This window comes from Astatotilapia calliptera, chromosome 20, assembly GCF_964374335.1.
Source record: "Astatotilapia calliptera chromosome 20, fAstCal68.1, whole genome shotgun sequence".
Taxonomy (NCBI): Eukaryota; Metazoa; Chordata; class Actinopteri; order Cichliformes; family Cichlidae; genus Astatotilapia; species Astatotilapia calliptera.
The window spans coordinates 19,819,091-19,833,925 of NC_137441.1; the positions used below are offsets into that span (position 1 = coordinate 19,819,091).

General features: G+C 39.6%; 2 protein-coding genes across 2 annotated transcripts; one reads left to right on the top strand and one right to left on the bottom strand.

Moving 5' to 3' along the window:
- Window positions 1-908: 908 nt before the first annotated feature.
- tmed4 (transmembrane p24 trafficking protein 4) lies at window positions 909-9,138 on the top strand. Its single transcript, XM_026153598.2, has 5 exons — window positions 909-1,139; window positions 2,783-2,883; window positions 5,607-5,732; window positions 7,441-7,587; window positions 7,699-9,138. The coding sequence occupies exons 1-5, from the start codon at window positions 977-979 to the stop codon at window positions 7,846-7,848; spliced, it is 687 nt and encodes a 228-aa protein (XP_026009383.2). The 5' UTR covers window positions 909-976; the 3' UTR covers window positions 7,849-9,138.
- A 77-nt stretch (window positions 9,139-9,215) lies between these two features.
- plpbp (pyridoxal phosphate binding protein) lies at window positions 9,216-13,021 on the bottom strand. Its single transcript, XM_026153597.2, has 8 exons — window positions 12,843-13,021; window positions 12,144-12,251; window positions 12,009-12,044; window positions 11,853-11,928; window positions 11,196-11,336; window positions 10,973-11,115; window positions 10,754-10,852; window positions 9,216-10,384 (listed from the first exon to the last, which is right to left on the bottom strand). The coding sequence occupies exons 1-8, from the start codon at window positions 12,930-12,932 to the stop codon at window positions 10,193-10,195; spliced, it is 885 nt and encodes a 294-aa protein (XP_026009382.1). The 5' UTR covers window positions 12,933-13,021; the 3' UTR covers window positions 9,216-10,192.
- Window positions 13,022-14,835: the final 1,814 nt, after the last annotated feature.

Below are 14,835 nucleotides of genomic sequence, written 5' to 3' on the forward strand. Positions count from 1 at the left end.
TGCCTAAATTACACAGATACACAGCTAAGTGACATAACAGTGGCATATATACAAATATTAACTTTCAATATTGATACCATTAGTACTAGCGGACAATACTTCGGTGACTAAAGCTGGTTAGATATTTTGGGTATAAACTGAAATTAGTTATAATGAAACTATTAATATCTTTCTAAAACATACGACGTTGTCACCTTGAGGGACTATAAAAAGGAAACAGAACTCACTTGTATCAAGTCAATAAAAAGGCCTAAGACAAAATACTAAACAGAAGAAAGAAGAAGAGAAATAACAATTTAACATAAACCACTGACACACTCCGGGGCCTGATCAACCCTGCAGGGCCTCAATGGATGAGGGTGTCTAGTGATAATGGCTGAAACACCTGATGAATCCAATGTCCACTATTGACGATGTGTCCCAAATTTTAATATGATAACCTAGATCAGATCTCTGATCCCTAAACCTAACCAAGAGAGGAAAAATGGCAGATAAGTTTGGGTAAAAGACCGAAAGTTGAGGCACACAACGACGTGTCCCGTTGGTAAAGTTTCTGGGCTGCCTTTTCTCATAACAGCCATCCCTCAAGATTTTCTCCATTTAAAGCAATGCATTATCAGGCATTGTAACATCTAGTCATTTTACTAAAAAACTGGTTTCAACTGCATCAGAATAATCCAACAATTCCAAGATGAGGCTTCCGTCACTACTAATATGTTTTTCTTTTTCATAATACAGTGGGTTTCTGTTAGGATTAAGGATTAGGATTTTTAGATCTATTTATTGAATTTATTAAAAAGGTCTGTGCACTAAAATATAAAACTTATTCACGGGGTGAATCGTGGACGAGCGTGGAAGAAAGTCGTGCCTGAGAGGTTAAACTCAGGGCACCTCCTTACACTAGGAAATCCCCTTCCTTTTTTCACCGAGAGAGAAACGTCAGGTAGCCGCAGCGGCTTTACAACTTCCTGTGCTGATGCGCCCAAGTGAAAGAGGCCACAAGATGCTGTCTTTCCCGGCTGCTGGAGTTATTTTATTACTAGCTTGGATTTATCCAAGTGACAGCCTTTATTTTCACATAGGGGAGACGGAGAAAAAATGTTTCATTGAAGAAATTCCGGATGAGACCATGGTTATTGGTAAGGACTATTCGCTTGTTAGCATAACCTAGCTAACTAACGGTACACGCTAACAGCTGGCTGCAGCAGAGATGCTGCGTTGGAAATGACAACGGGGACCACACGAAGACTTCTTCACGGTGTTCACACCGGTTAAAAGTGTTTAAGCAGCAAACTGTCAAGTTTTGGCCTACTAAAGAGGCAATCGGTTTGTCTCTTTATACTTAAAAAATATGTTAAAGTGAGTTTCTAATCTTAGTTAGCTAAACAGTATTTTACACCTGAAGCTAGCATAGTTGGAGTTGTACGTGGTAAAACTGGACGGGTTAACATACGTATAAATATATATATAAACAACCCATATTAGTGTCAAGTATTGCCGAAATAGTATTGTAAATATTTGTGCCAGCCTTGAATTCATAATTTGTCCACATCTAGAAGGTTTAGCTTTACCTTCACTCGGATGAATGCATTGGCACTGCTCCCCGCAGATCTATTTGTGGCAAGTAACCTTCACAGTACACTTGATTCGGTACATTTTAAGCATATGGATCTTTACTGTAGTTTTATGGTGTAATAGATTTAAATGACACGCTTTCACCAAGACTTTTTTATTTAAAAATTGTCGAAACTCAATTTCTTTTTCACACTGGGTAACAATATTCATATTACTAGAAATCTGAACAGAATGATGGTGATGCACCTAATATATGACAGTATTTTTTTTTAAACCAATTTTAGGAACAGTATCCACAAAATTGTACTTACCTTACAGGGCTTTTATATGTGTCACATCTTTGCATTTTATGTATTTATGCATTTTTAGGATGTGTGTAAGGGTTCAGCTGCACTCAGAATACTAAAACATTCTTAAATTGATCTCAGAAATGAGTTTGTTTTTTTAAATGCTGCTTTAATTAGGTGTAAAAAAAAAAAACCAAAAAGAAAAAAAAGGTGACTCTATAATGCTACACTCCGTTAACTCTACTGAGTGTTTTGGCCCTTACAGTTTAATATTTTTGGTCTTGCTCTCAACACTCTGCCAGCAGTGATTTTACTAACTGCAGCAGTGGTGTTTTGAGTTTAGAAATTCCAATTTAGGCCTCTGTACACAGATACATTTACTAGCTTGTGAATTTTGTGTTTAAAAACAATTTTTTGCCTGACATGAACAGAAATATGCATATTGTCAGGATGTAGAGATTGTTCCACTTGCATTTTTAAGATCTTAAGCTGACTCCGCTATTTTCATGAATGCTTTTTAGAACGTCAGAAAACTGAATTCCAGCATTTCCAAAAGTGAAATCTGCCTTTATACCCAAACATGCATAAATGTTAAAGGCTGTTAAAACTACAGATCCACTGAGAACTGTTGTATATTTACACTTTAATGCATCAAATATTTGAAATAAAAAAAAGAAAAATAAACTGTGTTTACTTACTTACATTTTGCTTTTTATGCTTTACCATTCAATGTGTTTTTATGTCCTGACCCTGTACATCTTGTGTAAATACCCTTGTTCAGTGTTATGATAGTATTTTCAACAGTATGTTTAATATAAACACACTTTACTGGCTGTGTTAGCAGTGCAGAAGTGAATGATTACATGATCCATTGATGGTATGTTTGCTTGTTTTTTTTTTTTTTTTTATTTATTTAAAAGGAAAGTACAGGACTCAATTGTGGGACAAACAAACCGGCTCCTTCCTTCCATCCACCCCTGGTCTTGGGATGCATGTTGAGATCAAGGATCCAGACACAAAGGTAAACACATGAGAGGTAATTTTCCATGGAGTGAAATTATTCTCAAATGAATGCTCTATGTTCCACAAGTGTAAACTAAGATTTGCAAAATGGTACAATTTGTATTTTGGAGTAGTCAAAAATGTGTGCTCAAATCTAAATCCAAAGCAATTTGAAAAACAAAAGACAATTTTACAAAATACACATATGAAAACGTGAATAAATGCTAATCATTGACACACAGATTTTTAAGTTCAGCTATCTAAATTGATCATTTTTGCTTTCATAAATCTTACATATGTTTGTTAGTCATTAAGCTAAGATGAATGCTATTGTGCTGTGTTCTGAGACTGGTAAGGTGATTCAGATGTAGTTATCCCACATTACCTGAATTATATCTATATTTCGATTATACAGCAGAATAGTTATCTTGTACTAACTTTTAAGAGGATGAGCCAGAGGGATGGCTTATCGTGCTGTTCTCCAATCCGCAGAGGCATACTGATTGGCTGTTTTTGTAGCGGAAGAGCATCCACCAGGAAGCAGCAGCATATTTGAACCATATATTAACCTTCATACAGTGGGGCAAAAAAGTATTTAGTCAGCCACCGATTGTGCAAGTTCCCCCACCTAAAATGATGACAGAGGTCAGTAATTTGCACCAGAGGTACACTTCAACTGTGAGAGACAGAATGTGGAAAAAAAAAAAAATCCATGAATCCACATGGTAGGATTTGTAAAGAATTTATTCGTAAATCAGGGTGGAAAATAAGTATTTGGTCAATAACAAAAATACAACTCAATACTTTGTAACATAACCTTTGTTGGCAATAACAGAGGTCAAACGTTTACTATAGGTCTTTACCAGGTTTGCACACACAGTAGTTGGTTTTTTGGCCCATTCCTCCATGCAGATCTTCTCGAGAGCAGTGATGTTTTGGGGCTGTCGCCGAGCAACACTGACTTTCAACTCCCGCCACAGATTTTCTATGGGGTTGAGGTCTGGAGACTGGCTAGGCCACTCCAGGACTTTCAAATGCTTCTTACGGAGCCACTCCTTTGTTGCCCGGGCGGTGTGTTTTGGATCATTGTCATGTTGGAAGACCCAGCCTCGTTTCATCTTCAAAGTTCTCACTGATGGAAGGAGGTTTTGGCTCAAAATCTCACGATACATGGCCCCATTCATTCTGTCCTTAACACGGATCAGTCGTCCTGTCTCCTTGGCAGAAAAACAGCCCCATAGCATGATGTTTCCACCCCCATGCTTCACAGTAGGTATGGTGTTCTTGGGATGCAACTCAGTATTCTTCTTCCTCCAAACACGACGAGTTGAGTTTATACCAAAAAGTTCTACTTTGGTTTCATCTGACCACATGACATTCTCCCAATCCTCTGCTGTATCATCCATGTGCTCTCTGGCAAACTTCAGACGGGCCTGGACATGCACTGGCTTTAGCAGCGGAACACGTCTGGCACTGCGGGATTTGATTCCCTGCCGTTGTAGTGTGTTACTGATAGTGACCTTTGTTACTTTGGTCCCAGCTCTCTGCAGGTCATTCACCAGGTCCCCCCGTGTAGTTCTGGGATCTTTGCTCACCGTTCTCATGATCATTTTGACCCCACGGGATGAGATCTTGCGTGGAGCCCCAGATCGAGGGAGATTATCAGTGGTCTTGTATGTCTTCCATTTTCTGATGATTGCTCCCACAGTTGATTTTTTCACACCAAGCTGCTTGCCTATTGTAGATTCACTCTTCCCAGTCTGGTGCAGGTCTACAATACTTTTCCTGGTGTCCTTCGAAAGCTCTTTGGTCTTGGCCATGGCGGAGTTTGGAGTCTGACTGTTTGCGGCTGTGGACAGGTGTCTTTTATACAGATGATGAGTTCAAACAGGTACCATTCATACAGGTAATGAGTGGGGGACAGAAAAGCTTCTTACAGAAGACGTTACAGGTCTGTGAGAGCCAGAGATTTTCCTTGTTTGAGGTGACCAAATACTTATTTTCCACCCTAATTTACGAATAAATTCTTTACAAATCCTACCATGTGGATTCATGGATTTTTTTTTCACATTCTGTCTCTCACAGTTGAAGTGTACCTCTGGTGCAAATTACTGACCTCTGTCATCATTTTAAGTGGGGGAACTTGCACAATCGGTGGCTGACTAAATACTTTTTTGCCCCACTGTATATTACTGTATAGGATCTGTAAGTGAAGGGTGACAGGTTTTTTTTTTTTGTGTATTTAGAAAACAAAAATGTCTGTGTTGTTTGAAGTAATGCAGAAATCCACAAGATTGCCAGATCTTCCAGTTTTTTAACAGGACTTGAACGCTGCTTACGTTTGTGGATCTGTTCTAAGCTGACACTGTGAAAAGAGTCCCAAACCCCTCTGTGCATCTCTGAATTGATCTGTGGAGGAAGCCTTTTGAAAGCAAAAATCATAAAATTTATGTAGCTGAACTTAAAAATGTGCATAAATGATGAGTATTTATTCAGGTTTGGATATTTGCATTTGCAAAAGAGTTTTACCTTCATTCAAAAAGTTTTGTACACCTGTATGGATTGGAGCCTGCAGTTGTGAGTACGAACACACATTTGTAAATCTTAGTTTACCCTTCTTGGTTATAACATACACTTTTGCAACCCTTTTGATACCAATGTAGCTCCATAGTTTTCTAATACACACCTGCACATGGAACATATAAGTTAAATCTAAGCATTTGCTGCTTACACATTCCCCAGATCATCCTTTCGCGTCAGTATGGATCGGATGGACGGTTCACATTTACTTCCCATACACCTGGAGAGCATCAGATCTGTTTGCATTCAAACTCTACCAAGATGGCTCTGTTTGCAGGTGGAAAACTGGTATGTGCAGAAGTGCACGTCTGACTTTTTGAACTGCCAGACTGCTTTCCATTAAAAATAATTAGCATTTGTTTAACAATAACTGAGTAATGTTAAGCAGTGTATAAATGTTTAAACTGTACATTAAATGAGTAGTTTAAAAAATAAACGACCTAAAAGTAGTTGATAAATCATTAAAAAAGAAAAAGAATCAAAAAGTGTGATCTTAGTCAAGTTTAGTGTATAAATGGTTATAATGGGTAGAGATTGTTTATATTTGAGCAATTTCAGTTGGTAAGTTTGAAATTGCTAGCTAAAAGTAGCTAAAAAATGAGCTGAATTACATTTAAATTATTCAATTAAGTGATTTAAAAAAATTAGTTGATGAATTAGGTCTTAAAGTAATGGTAAAACCCTAGCTACATAAGGGTAAGTTTATAACTGATAAATAATCCTTGTAATACAAAGTTGACCAGATTTCTTAAATGAAAACTGTCACCCTTTTTGAAGTATTTGACCTTCACAACAGTGTTAGATAACACATTTACTTGTGTCTAAAAACTTAAATTTCTCAGAAAGTCTGAGATTGAAGGTGAGTTAACCCTAGACGCAATGAAACAACAACAACAGTGGCAGCCTACCTTAATGCTGTTTGATCAGCAGCGTAAATGTAGAGTCAAGTCACTAGAAGCACAGTGCTACCTTAGATAAATTAAAAGTATTGTCTCTTTTTGTATTTTTGCATTACCTATTTATTATCATACATCTTAGACTTATGTTAATATATTTTTTTGGGCACATCAGTGAGCCTAAAAATAGTTTTCACTGATATTGTTTGTTTGTTTTAATCTTTATATATATAAAAAAAAGCCTCTTAACTTTCTGTCTGGTCTGGCACTAGTCTGCACTTCACCTCAGACTGAAGTAGCAAACAATATGCCAGTATCCAGAGAACATAATGTATGTGCTGTAAAATAACACCAATAAATATGGGTGTGTTGAGCTATGCTGGAAATGACCTAAGCCCATTCTGATCCTTTTGTTCGAGCCTCTTGGAAGGTTTTTCCACCAGATTAGCTGAGGTTCTTAAATCAGTACAGTTCAATATTCTTGGGACCAGCATTTCAACTATGCTTTGAGTGAAAACATCATAATCAATAATAATAATAATAATAATAATGGATACTTTATTGATCCCCATGGGGAAATTACTTGTTTTTCTCTGCATTTGACCCATTCACTCAGTGAAGCAGTGGGCAGCCCACTAAGCAGGCGCCCGGGGAGCAGTGTGTAGGGACGGTACCTTGCTCAGGGGTACCTCAGGGTAGCCGTTAAGTGGATTCGAACCGCCGACCTTCCGATCATGGGGCGACCACTTTACCTACTGAGCTATCCCTGCCCCTGTCTTATACTAATCGTGGTGCAGGCCAGTGCACTGCATGAACTGATACCTTCAAGGATATCAAGGATACATTAGCACCAAAGAATCCCACTGATGTCACCGTTCTTCTTCTGTGGAAGGAGAACCTGCTACTTTTTGCTTCCAGACAGGAGTGAAATTTTAAGGTCTAAAAAAAATTATTTCATAAGGACAGTGTGCAGCTGTAGTCACCATTTCCCAAATAAAACTTAAGGTTTTAGTTAGTACATCAATTTAGCTTATTCTAAGGAAGTTCTTGATCTGAAGTTGACTGAAAAACATGTAAATCTGAAGTGTCTGTTACTGTAGAGAGTGCATCTGGACATTCAAGTGGGAGAACATACCAACAACTATCCTGAAATTGCAGCTAAGGACAAACTCACCGAGCTGCAGTTACGAGTCCGACAGCTGCTGGACCAAGTCGAACAGATCCAGAAGGAGCAAAACTACCAGAGGGTGAGTTAAAAAAACAAAAACCAAAAAAACCCAAAACAGTTCTGTTTTATGTCAAAAGTATTGGAGTTGAAGCCACTGCAGTGACTTGAATGTGCTGGTTTTCTTCTGCAGTATCGTGAGGAGCGCTTTCGCATGACGAGTGAGAGCACCAACCAGCGTGTTCTCTGGTGGTCCATTGCTCAGACGGTCATCCTCATCGTCACTGGTATTTGGCAGATGAAGCATTTGAAGAGCTTCTTTGAGGCCAAGAAACTGGTGTAACGTGAGTGTGAACAGAATCAGTGAGTGTGAAATGACACGAGCAGACAGACTTTGCTCACCCAAATAAAAAGGTGTAGGAGGAGACACTTGGTCCTAATATTAGCCATAAATGGTACGCGCAAATCTGCAGATACAATTTTGTGTCCCGGGTAATGTGGCTTTTTCCTTTCCTTTTAGTTTTTCCACAGTAACTCAAAACGGTTTGTTGTGTAATCCTGACAACACTGGACGTGTCACTTTTCTATCTTAAAGTGCAGGAAAAAGCATTTTTGTGATTGTATATGAAGGAAAATGAGAATGCTGAAGTTGTTATAAGTATTTAATTTTGGTCATTGTTAGTGTTACACATAGTTTCACACAGGTTTTGTAACTTTTAACCATAGGATTTCAGCTGTACTCATCAGGTACATACATTTCTGCATATACTATAATGCCTTTGGTTCCTTTTGCGCCCATTTCAGTGCTTGAGTCCCAGTTAGTTTTTATAAGCAGCATAATAAATAGTTTATAATTATTCCAGAACTGTGTTAAATACGCACATACAGGTATTCAAAGATTAACTCACGATACTTTGCCCACAATAGCAATGACATCATGATTCTGTGATATACATTAGGTTGATTTATTCAATGCATTGTGAGTTTCTATAGCTATATTTAGCTATATATAATATTAATATTTATTTAACCTATTGAATATTTTAGAGCTACAGCTTTGATATTGTTTCAGGTGCTTTACAGAAGCTATACCAATATTAAACCACTCGTCGAGATAGGCTTACAGTTATATTATAAACCTGCTGCTTGTTTGTGTGAAATGAAATGTTAAAGTGTTACCATCCATCTTTCTACAGACAATGTATTGTTTGTAGTATACCAGATCTATCTGTAGAGCCAGTTTATGATATTAACAACAGGAATGTGTGTATAGATACTGGCTGCCCTTTTCTAATGCTTTTTACAAGGATTTAATACTACAAGAGCCTCTACACTTATCATTCCTGACACTAGATTGTGTTTCAACAAAACTTATTTATTGAACAGTTGTGACTTTTTTTTTTTTGCGCTGGGCTAGAGCCAAGTTGACTGTCAAACATTAGCAGGACAGCATTTTAAGATTTCTGATCATTTCTTAAATGCAGAGTTTAGATCCAATTTCAGATCCATAGATATCATATGCACTAAAGCCTTTTCAGAAATGTTAAATTGCCACTCTGGAAATATTCTGTTTTTTACTGTGGTCTGGGTGCCTGTTTCACATGCTTAATAAAAAAATAATAAAAAAAAAAAACTTTGGCTGAACTTTTTTTTGTTGTTGTTATTTGCGCCACTTTGTCCTAAGGAGAAGAAATACACAGCAAATGGATCATCGTTTCAACAATAAAATTTATTGCTTGGCTTCAGCTTCCCTGTGAGCCAGATTCCAAACCAAACAATGCTGAAATGCCTCGGTAGGACAGTAACCACACATTAAATCACAAACTGACCTTTTTTCTCCCCATGTTGACAGAAAAAAAAAAAAACAAGACCCACACAGATCTTGTGATACCGGTAAATAAACCACTGCTACACCATCAGAGCTGCAGTGTGAAAACCTAGTTGGATGATGAAACAAAATCACCACTTTGCATAGGTTAACCCTCACACTCACCTCCAAAGCACCACAGCACGGACACGAGACTGCTACACAGAAACACTTCCTCGGTTTACGCTCAGGTTTATTAATATCAAGAATAGAGTTTTGTCACCTTTGGCACACCAAACAGAACAATATCAAACACACAATACAATGTGTCATTATAAAGGGATAAATGATTTATTTGTTAAATCAGGTCTTTGTTTCATATGTTCAACAAGAGTGGTACACTGTGCTGTGTGGAGGTCCTGATCTGTGGGAGACACATTTCAGCACCGTCCTGTGTTTGAGTGGAAAAGTAGAAAATATCACACACCAGCACAAGAATCCAAAGAAACCTCACGCAAAAACACTGAAGTCGTCGTGTTTTCAGTAGTTTGTCTTGTATCCAGTTATCTTGACTAAAAGGTTTTCCATGAGGAGCAAGTCAGGGCACTAAACGTTAATAACACTTGTTAAACAACGTTAAAAAGGTTTTCTAGCTCTGTGCCAAATGCCACTTTAATGCTTAAACTGCAACAAGGGCACACAAAAAGTTAGGATTAGGCAAATACAATTTACAATTAATGCAGGATTCCTCAATCCTAGCTCCACAAGGCTGTGTGGAAAAGATCTGCTTCACCGCTCTGTTCGTTCTGCATGTGAAGAGCAGAGCTCTTTTGTTTTGCTTTTTTAATTAAAGGTATTTCAAAGAAGGAGAGGCTCTTTCTTAGCGTTCAGACACGGTGAGGTGCTGCATCTTCTTGGCGGCATCTTCTGACACCATCTTAGATGTTTTCTCAGGACTGGGAACTGGACTGGGACCAGGACTGGGATTAGGAGTGTTCAGTGCACTGTTGGGATACTCCCTGTTGCCGAATATGATGCTACCCACTCGCACATTGGTGGAACCCACCTCAATCTTTATATGGAAGCAAAGAAAACAAAAACAACAGTTAAAAAGGAGGAAAATAGGATGTGCAGATTCAAATCAAATATCAGCAACAATGCTGAGGAGTCTCCAAGGACAAATGTTTGTGCAGACAGTCAGATTTTCATGATGACTCCACTGATCTTTTCTGCAGTGCCGGTACAATGTTGACATTTTTTTCAAAGTTCAACTTTTAGGAAATGCAATGTATGTGCTGATGTGGGGTTTGACACACATTCATGACCTACAGAGGATCATTGACTTTAATCAAAGTCAATCAAAAGAAATTTGATTTCAGAATTTGGACACAAAGTTTTTTTAAATTGCTGTTACCAGCTTCCATACAGGAGTGACACTCACCGCATGTTCAAAATCGGTGGACATACCCATACTCAGCTCTACATCCTCTGTAGGCAGCTTCAGACTGTCACACACCTCCTGTCTCCGACTCAGCAGCATCTGTGCAGGTGTATTGTTAGGATTACAGACTGACACTAATATTAATAGTGTTTTTCATTTTTCTTGGTGCACACAAAAATGACCACAGGTAAATGTAGCCGTTCTGTAATTGTTTCGTACCTGGAAGTCTGGGTTGGGCCCCAGAGTGAGGTCATAGCCGTAGCGCCCAATGGTCATGAGTCCTAAGAAGTGCAGGGCGGGACACTGTGTCACTATGTGCTTCACCGTGTTGACCGTGTCCTCTGGTGGCAAGCCATGTTTGCCTAAGACAAACATTTGACGCATTGTTCACGTAACAGCAGCAGTGTTGGTGATCAGATCGTCACACCCAAGAAGCACTCACTCTGTTCTCCGCTGGTGTTGACCTGAACCATGACCTTTAACCTCTGTGTGCTGGCTCCTCTGATGCGCTGCCACGAGCTGTTGACCCTGTCAGCCAGTTTTGCAGAGTCGATTGTCTCCACAAGGAAGAGATTCTGCACTCCTGCAAAAATGAGGATGAAAGGGCATCATGCTGTTGTATGTATTCACTTATTTATTTAGAAATAGCTTTAATTTGGTACAGTCATGGTAAAGAGAAAGTACACCCAACAAGCGTCATGGCCCTTCCCACACTGCTTCTCAAAGATCACTGCTGATTGTGTTCCCTTTGTTAACACACACACCCGAATGGTCCAAATGATCACACTGACAAAAGTCTGCCTTTATAGACGCGCTTGTAACGATTAGAAGTACCTGACTGTTCTCTCTTTAATTACTATGGTAGCAGTAAGAGTGTACTTTTTTCAAACACTGTTTTGTTAAAACAGATAATGACAGTGTAATATGACGTGTTGTTGTTCATCTGAGGTTCTATCTACCCAATTTTCAGACCTGCTAACGACAAGATGTTTTTAGGGTTTTTTTTAGGTTTACATAAAACCTTAGAATAACCACAAAGCACTCTGAGAGAGCATTTCACAGGTCTGTGACCTCTACGAGAGAGCTGATGGTCACTCACCCAAAAGTTTGTTGACATTATTCTTCTGTAGATGGCCGATAAAATGCCACTTGATTTCTGGACACAATTCTAAAATCTGGATGAAGGGAAAAGAAACAAAGTCAAGGTCTGCGGTGGGGGAGGAGCAATCCAATCTTCTAAAATATGTGAACCTACCAGAGGATCTGAAGCTTTGTCAACAAGTTCATTAACCTAGGGAGAAATGAAGGGCAACGTCAATCATCTGTATTACTGTCCACCTTCATTCTCCTCACAGGTCATTCAGAGATGCTGGCAGTGTTGCACACTCACATAATTTTCCCCAAAGTTCCGCTGCCCTTGCTTGTAGGCCTCCACAACCATCTCTGGGGGTTTTGTCTTGCTGACAGCTACAAGGCGGGGTGGTACAGCTGGTAGTGTCTGAGGAAGGACAACAAAAGCTCATTTTTCATCCGTATCAGTGAGCATGAGCAGAGGAGCGTGTGATGCAGCATGCAAGCAGAGGTCTTTTGCAGAGGAGTGAGTCAACCCTGTCAGCATCATCCAAAACAACGATGCTTCCGGCTGCATCCACATCCTGCTACAGATCGTTCAGCTGCTCCTCATCATTTAGATAAACCAGCTCACAGCATGTTCCCACAGCTGTGACCTACATCAACCTTGATTCTATTTGAATGGAGTGGCACTTGTTGAAAAGGACATCTACACTCGTGGACGTTTCCCATAGAGCAATAGTCACACAATAATGGAATGAGTAACTGACAGACATCATCTGTACCCACTAACACGCAAACACAGCCAGAGTGCGTGTACCATGCTCCCCGCACGCACTGTCACGCATGGGGTGTTATGAAAGTGCTGCCGCAAGCCCGACTGTCTCCCATTCAAAGGTTGAAGTGTTTGGCAGCCTTACATAACGATTCGTGCTGCCGCAGCACGTTTTTCTCAGGGCCCCAAGAGAGGAGCGAAGGCAGAGGCGCTACCGAGAGGAGCATCCCGGCCTGCAGTTACCTTAGGCCGCCGGGCCGCCGCCTGGTTCACCCGTTCCACTACCGACTGCAAAGCCTTGGCAACTTCCTCCGACATCGCTACTTTCCACATTCCGTTAAAACTGCTATGACACAGAACGTAAAGAAACGCGTCCGCACTGACGACACTCGGCTTTCAAAATAAAAGTCTAGCTGAACGGGAAGTCAGTCGTCCGGAGTGCGCCCCCTGTCGACCCGCCGTCAGCATTTGCGCATTATGATTACAAATGCACACAGCACTCAAACACACCGGAACTGAAACCTGAGTGAGAATTGCATTAGGATAAGACAGGTTTAGTCATTTATTTGTGTAGTCTTTAGTAGTTCTCTTAAAGACAATGTTGGCTGCTTTTTTATGGGCTCAAAATGTGGTCATAAATATTTTGTACTTGTAAAAAAGATTTGTATGTGTAAAAAAGATTTGTGTGTGCGTAAAAAAGATTTGTATGTGTAAAAAGAATTTGTGTGTGCGTAAAAAAGATTTGTATGTGTAAAAAAGATTTGTATGTGTAAAAAGAATTTGTGTGTGCATAAAAAAGATTTGTATGTGTAAAAAAGATTTGTGTGTGCGTAAAAAAGATTTGTGTGTGCGTAAAAAAGATTTGTATGTGTAAAAAAGATTTGTGTGTGGACTTAGAAAAAAAAAACCCTGCAAGTTACAAGTACGGATTTTTGACCCTATTTTTCTACCCTTCATCTGATTGGTCAATGTCATGTCAATCACAAATGTAATAATCCAATCAGAGAACAGATGGGTTTGGCTGTCGGAGGGGCGCTTTTTTGAACTGCAAGTCCTTGAAGGGTGATACCGTTTGTATCCGATAGCAGCTAGGTCCCCAAACTTTCAGTAGCTGTTGAAAGGAAAAAGTTGTGGTATATCAGTGGTTAGAAATAACATTATTACTTTAGGATTAGTTTAACACAAAGTCAGGGCTGACCCAGCACCATTGCTGTGAGTCACAGTGCGCAGCATAAAAGTCCTTTCAGATCGGATGCAGGATACGCTGCTAATGCTAACTGCTAACTAAAAGCAAAGGATCCAGAATTTGTTACGCTGGCTGCTGGGCTCTATGGGTTTTTGCAGCAGCTCTACCTGTACTAGATGCACCTGCTCCTTGTCTTTTCTATCTCTGACTTTATGTCCTCTACAAGAGTTTGTTTTTTTTGCTAGTTCTTCAAATGTTCAATAAAAACATGTATGCTAATTCATAACGAAGAAAGCTTTGTAATGAAGACTGTCATTTCCAAAACACTGCCCGCCCCCACCCCGCGGTCCGCAGCGCTGTTGAAAAGGCTGTGGAAGTCCCTGTATTAAACACGTAGACCTGTGACATAAAAAGCACCAAACTTGGACTACCACAGACTGTTTTCCTTCGTGGTGATGAAGGAAAACGCTGGGTTGGCATGTAAAATGGCATTTATTCCCTTCAAAGACCTGCAGTTAAAAAAAAGCGCCCCTCGACAGCCAAACCCATCTGTTCTCTGATTGGATTGTTACATTTGTGATTGACATGACATTGACCAATCAGATGAAGGGAAGAAAAATAGGGTCAAAAATCCGTACTTGTAATTTGCAGGGTTTTTTTTTTCTAAGTCCACACACAAATCTTTTTTACACATACAAATCTTTTTTACAAGTACAAAATATTTATGACCACATTTTGAGCCCATACCTTTTTGTCCCATTCTCTGTCAACATGATCCCACACTGCTTCACTAATGTTGGCTGAGCTCTGGGGACACCAAACCATGACTGACTGATCAAATTTCACTCACTTCACATGGCCTGTTGCCACTGATTTTCAAGCCACTTCTAATGTCAAATCAGAATCCTTTAATAATCCCTAAGGAAATTATGTGAACACTCATACCTCAGCCTTTTCTGCCTGTTTGTCTTCCTTAAGGATGACTTGTTGACAGCCACTCTTCCACTCAGACCATTTCTGACGAGTCTTTGGTGAACAGTAGATGGGTCA

What these genes read in the sequence shown, in the direction of transcription:
- tmed4 (XM_026153598.2), top strand. Translation starts at nt 977, where the DNA reads ATGCGCCCAAGTGAAAGAGGCCACAAGATGCTGTCTTTCCCGGCTGCT. An exon ending in GGATGAGACCATGGTTATTG is followed by an intron (nt 1,140 to 2,782) that starts GTAAGGACTATT and finishes TTTATTTAAAAG; the next exon opens with GAAAGTACAGGACTCAATTG. An exon ending in AGGAGCAAAACTACCAGAGG is followed by an intron (nt 7,588 to 7,698) that starts GTGAGTTAAAAA and finishes TTTCTTCTGCAG; the next exon opens with TATCGTGAGGAGCGCTTTCG.
- plpbp (XM_026153597.2), bottom strand. Translation starts at nt 12,932, where the DNA reads ATGTGGAAAGTAGCGATGTCGGAGGAAGTTGCCAAGGCTTTGCAGTCG. An exon ending in TAATGTCAACAAACTTTTGG is followed by an intron (nt 11,337 to 11,852) that starts GTGAGTGACCAT and finishes TCATTTTTGCAG; the next exon opens with GAGTGCAGAATCTCTTCCTT. An exon ending in GGCCCAACCCAGACTTCCAG is followed by an intron (nt 10,853 to 10,972) that starts GTACGAAACAAT and finishes ACACCTGCACAG; the next exon opens with ATGCTGCTGAGTCGGAGACA.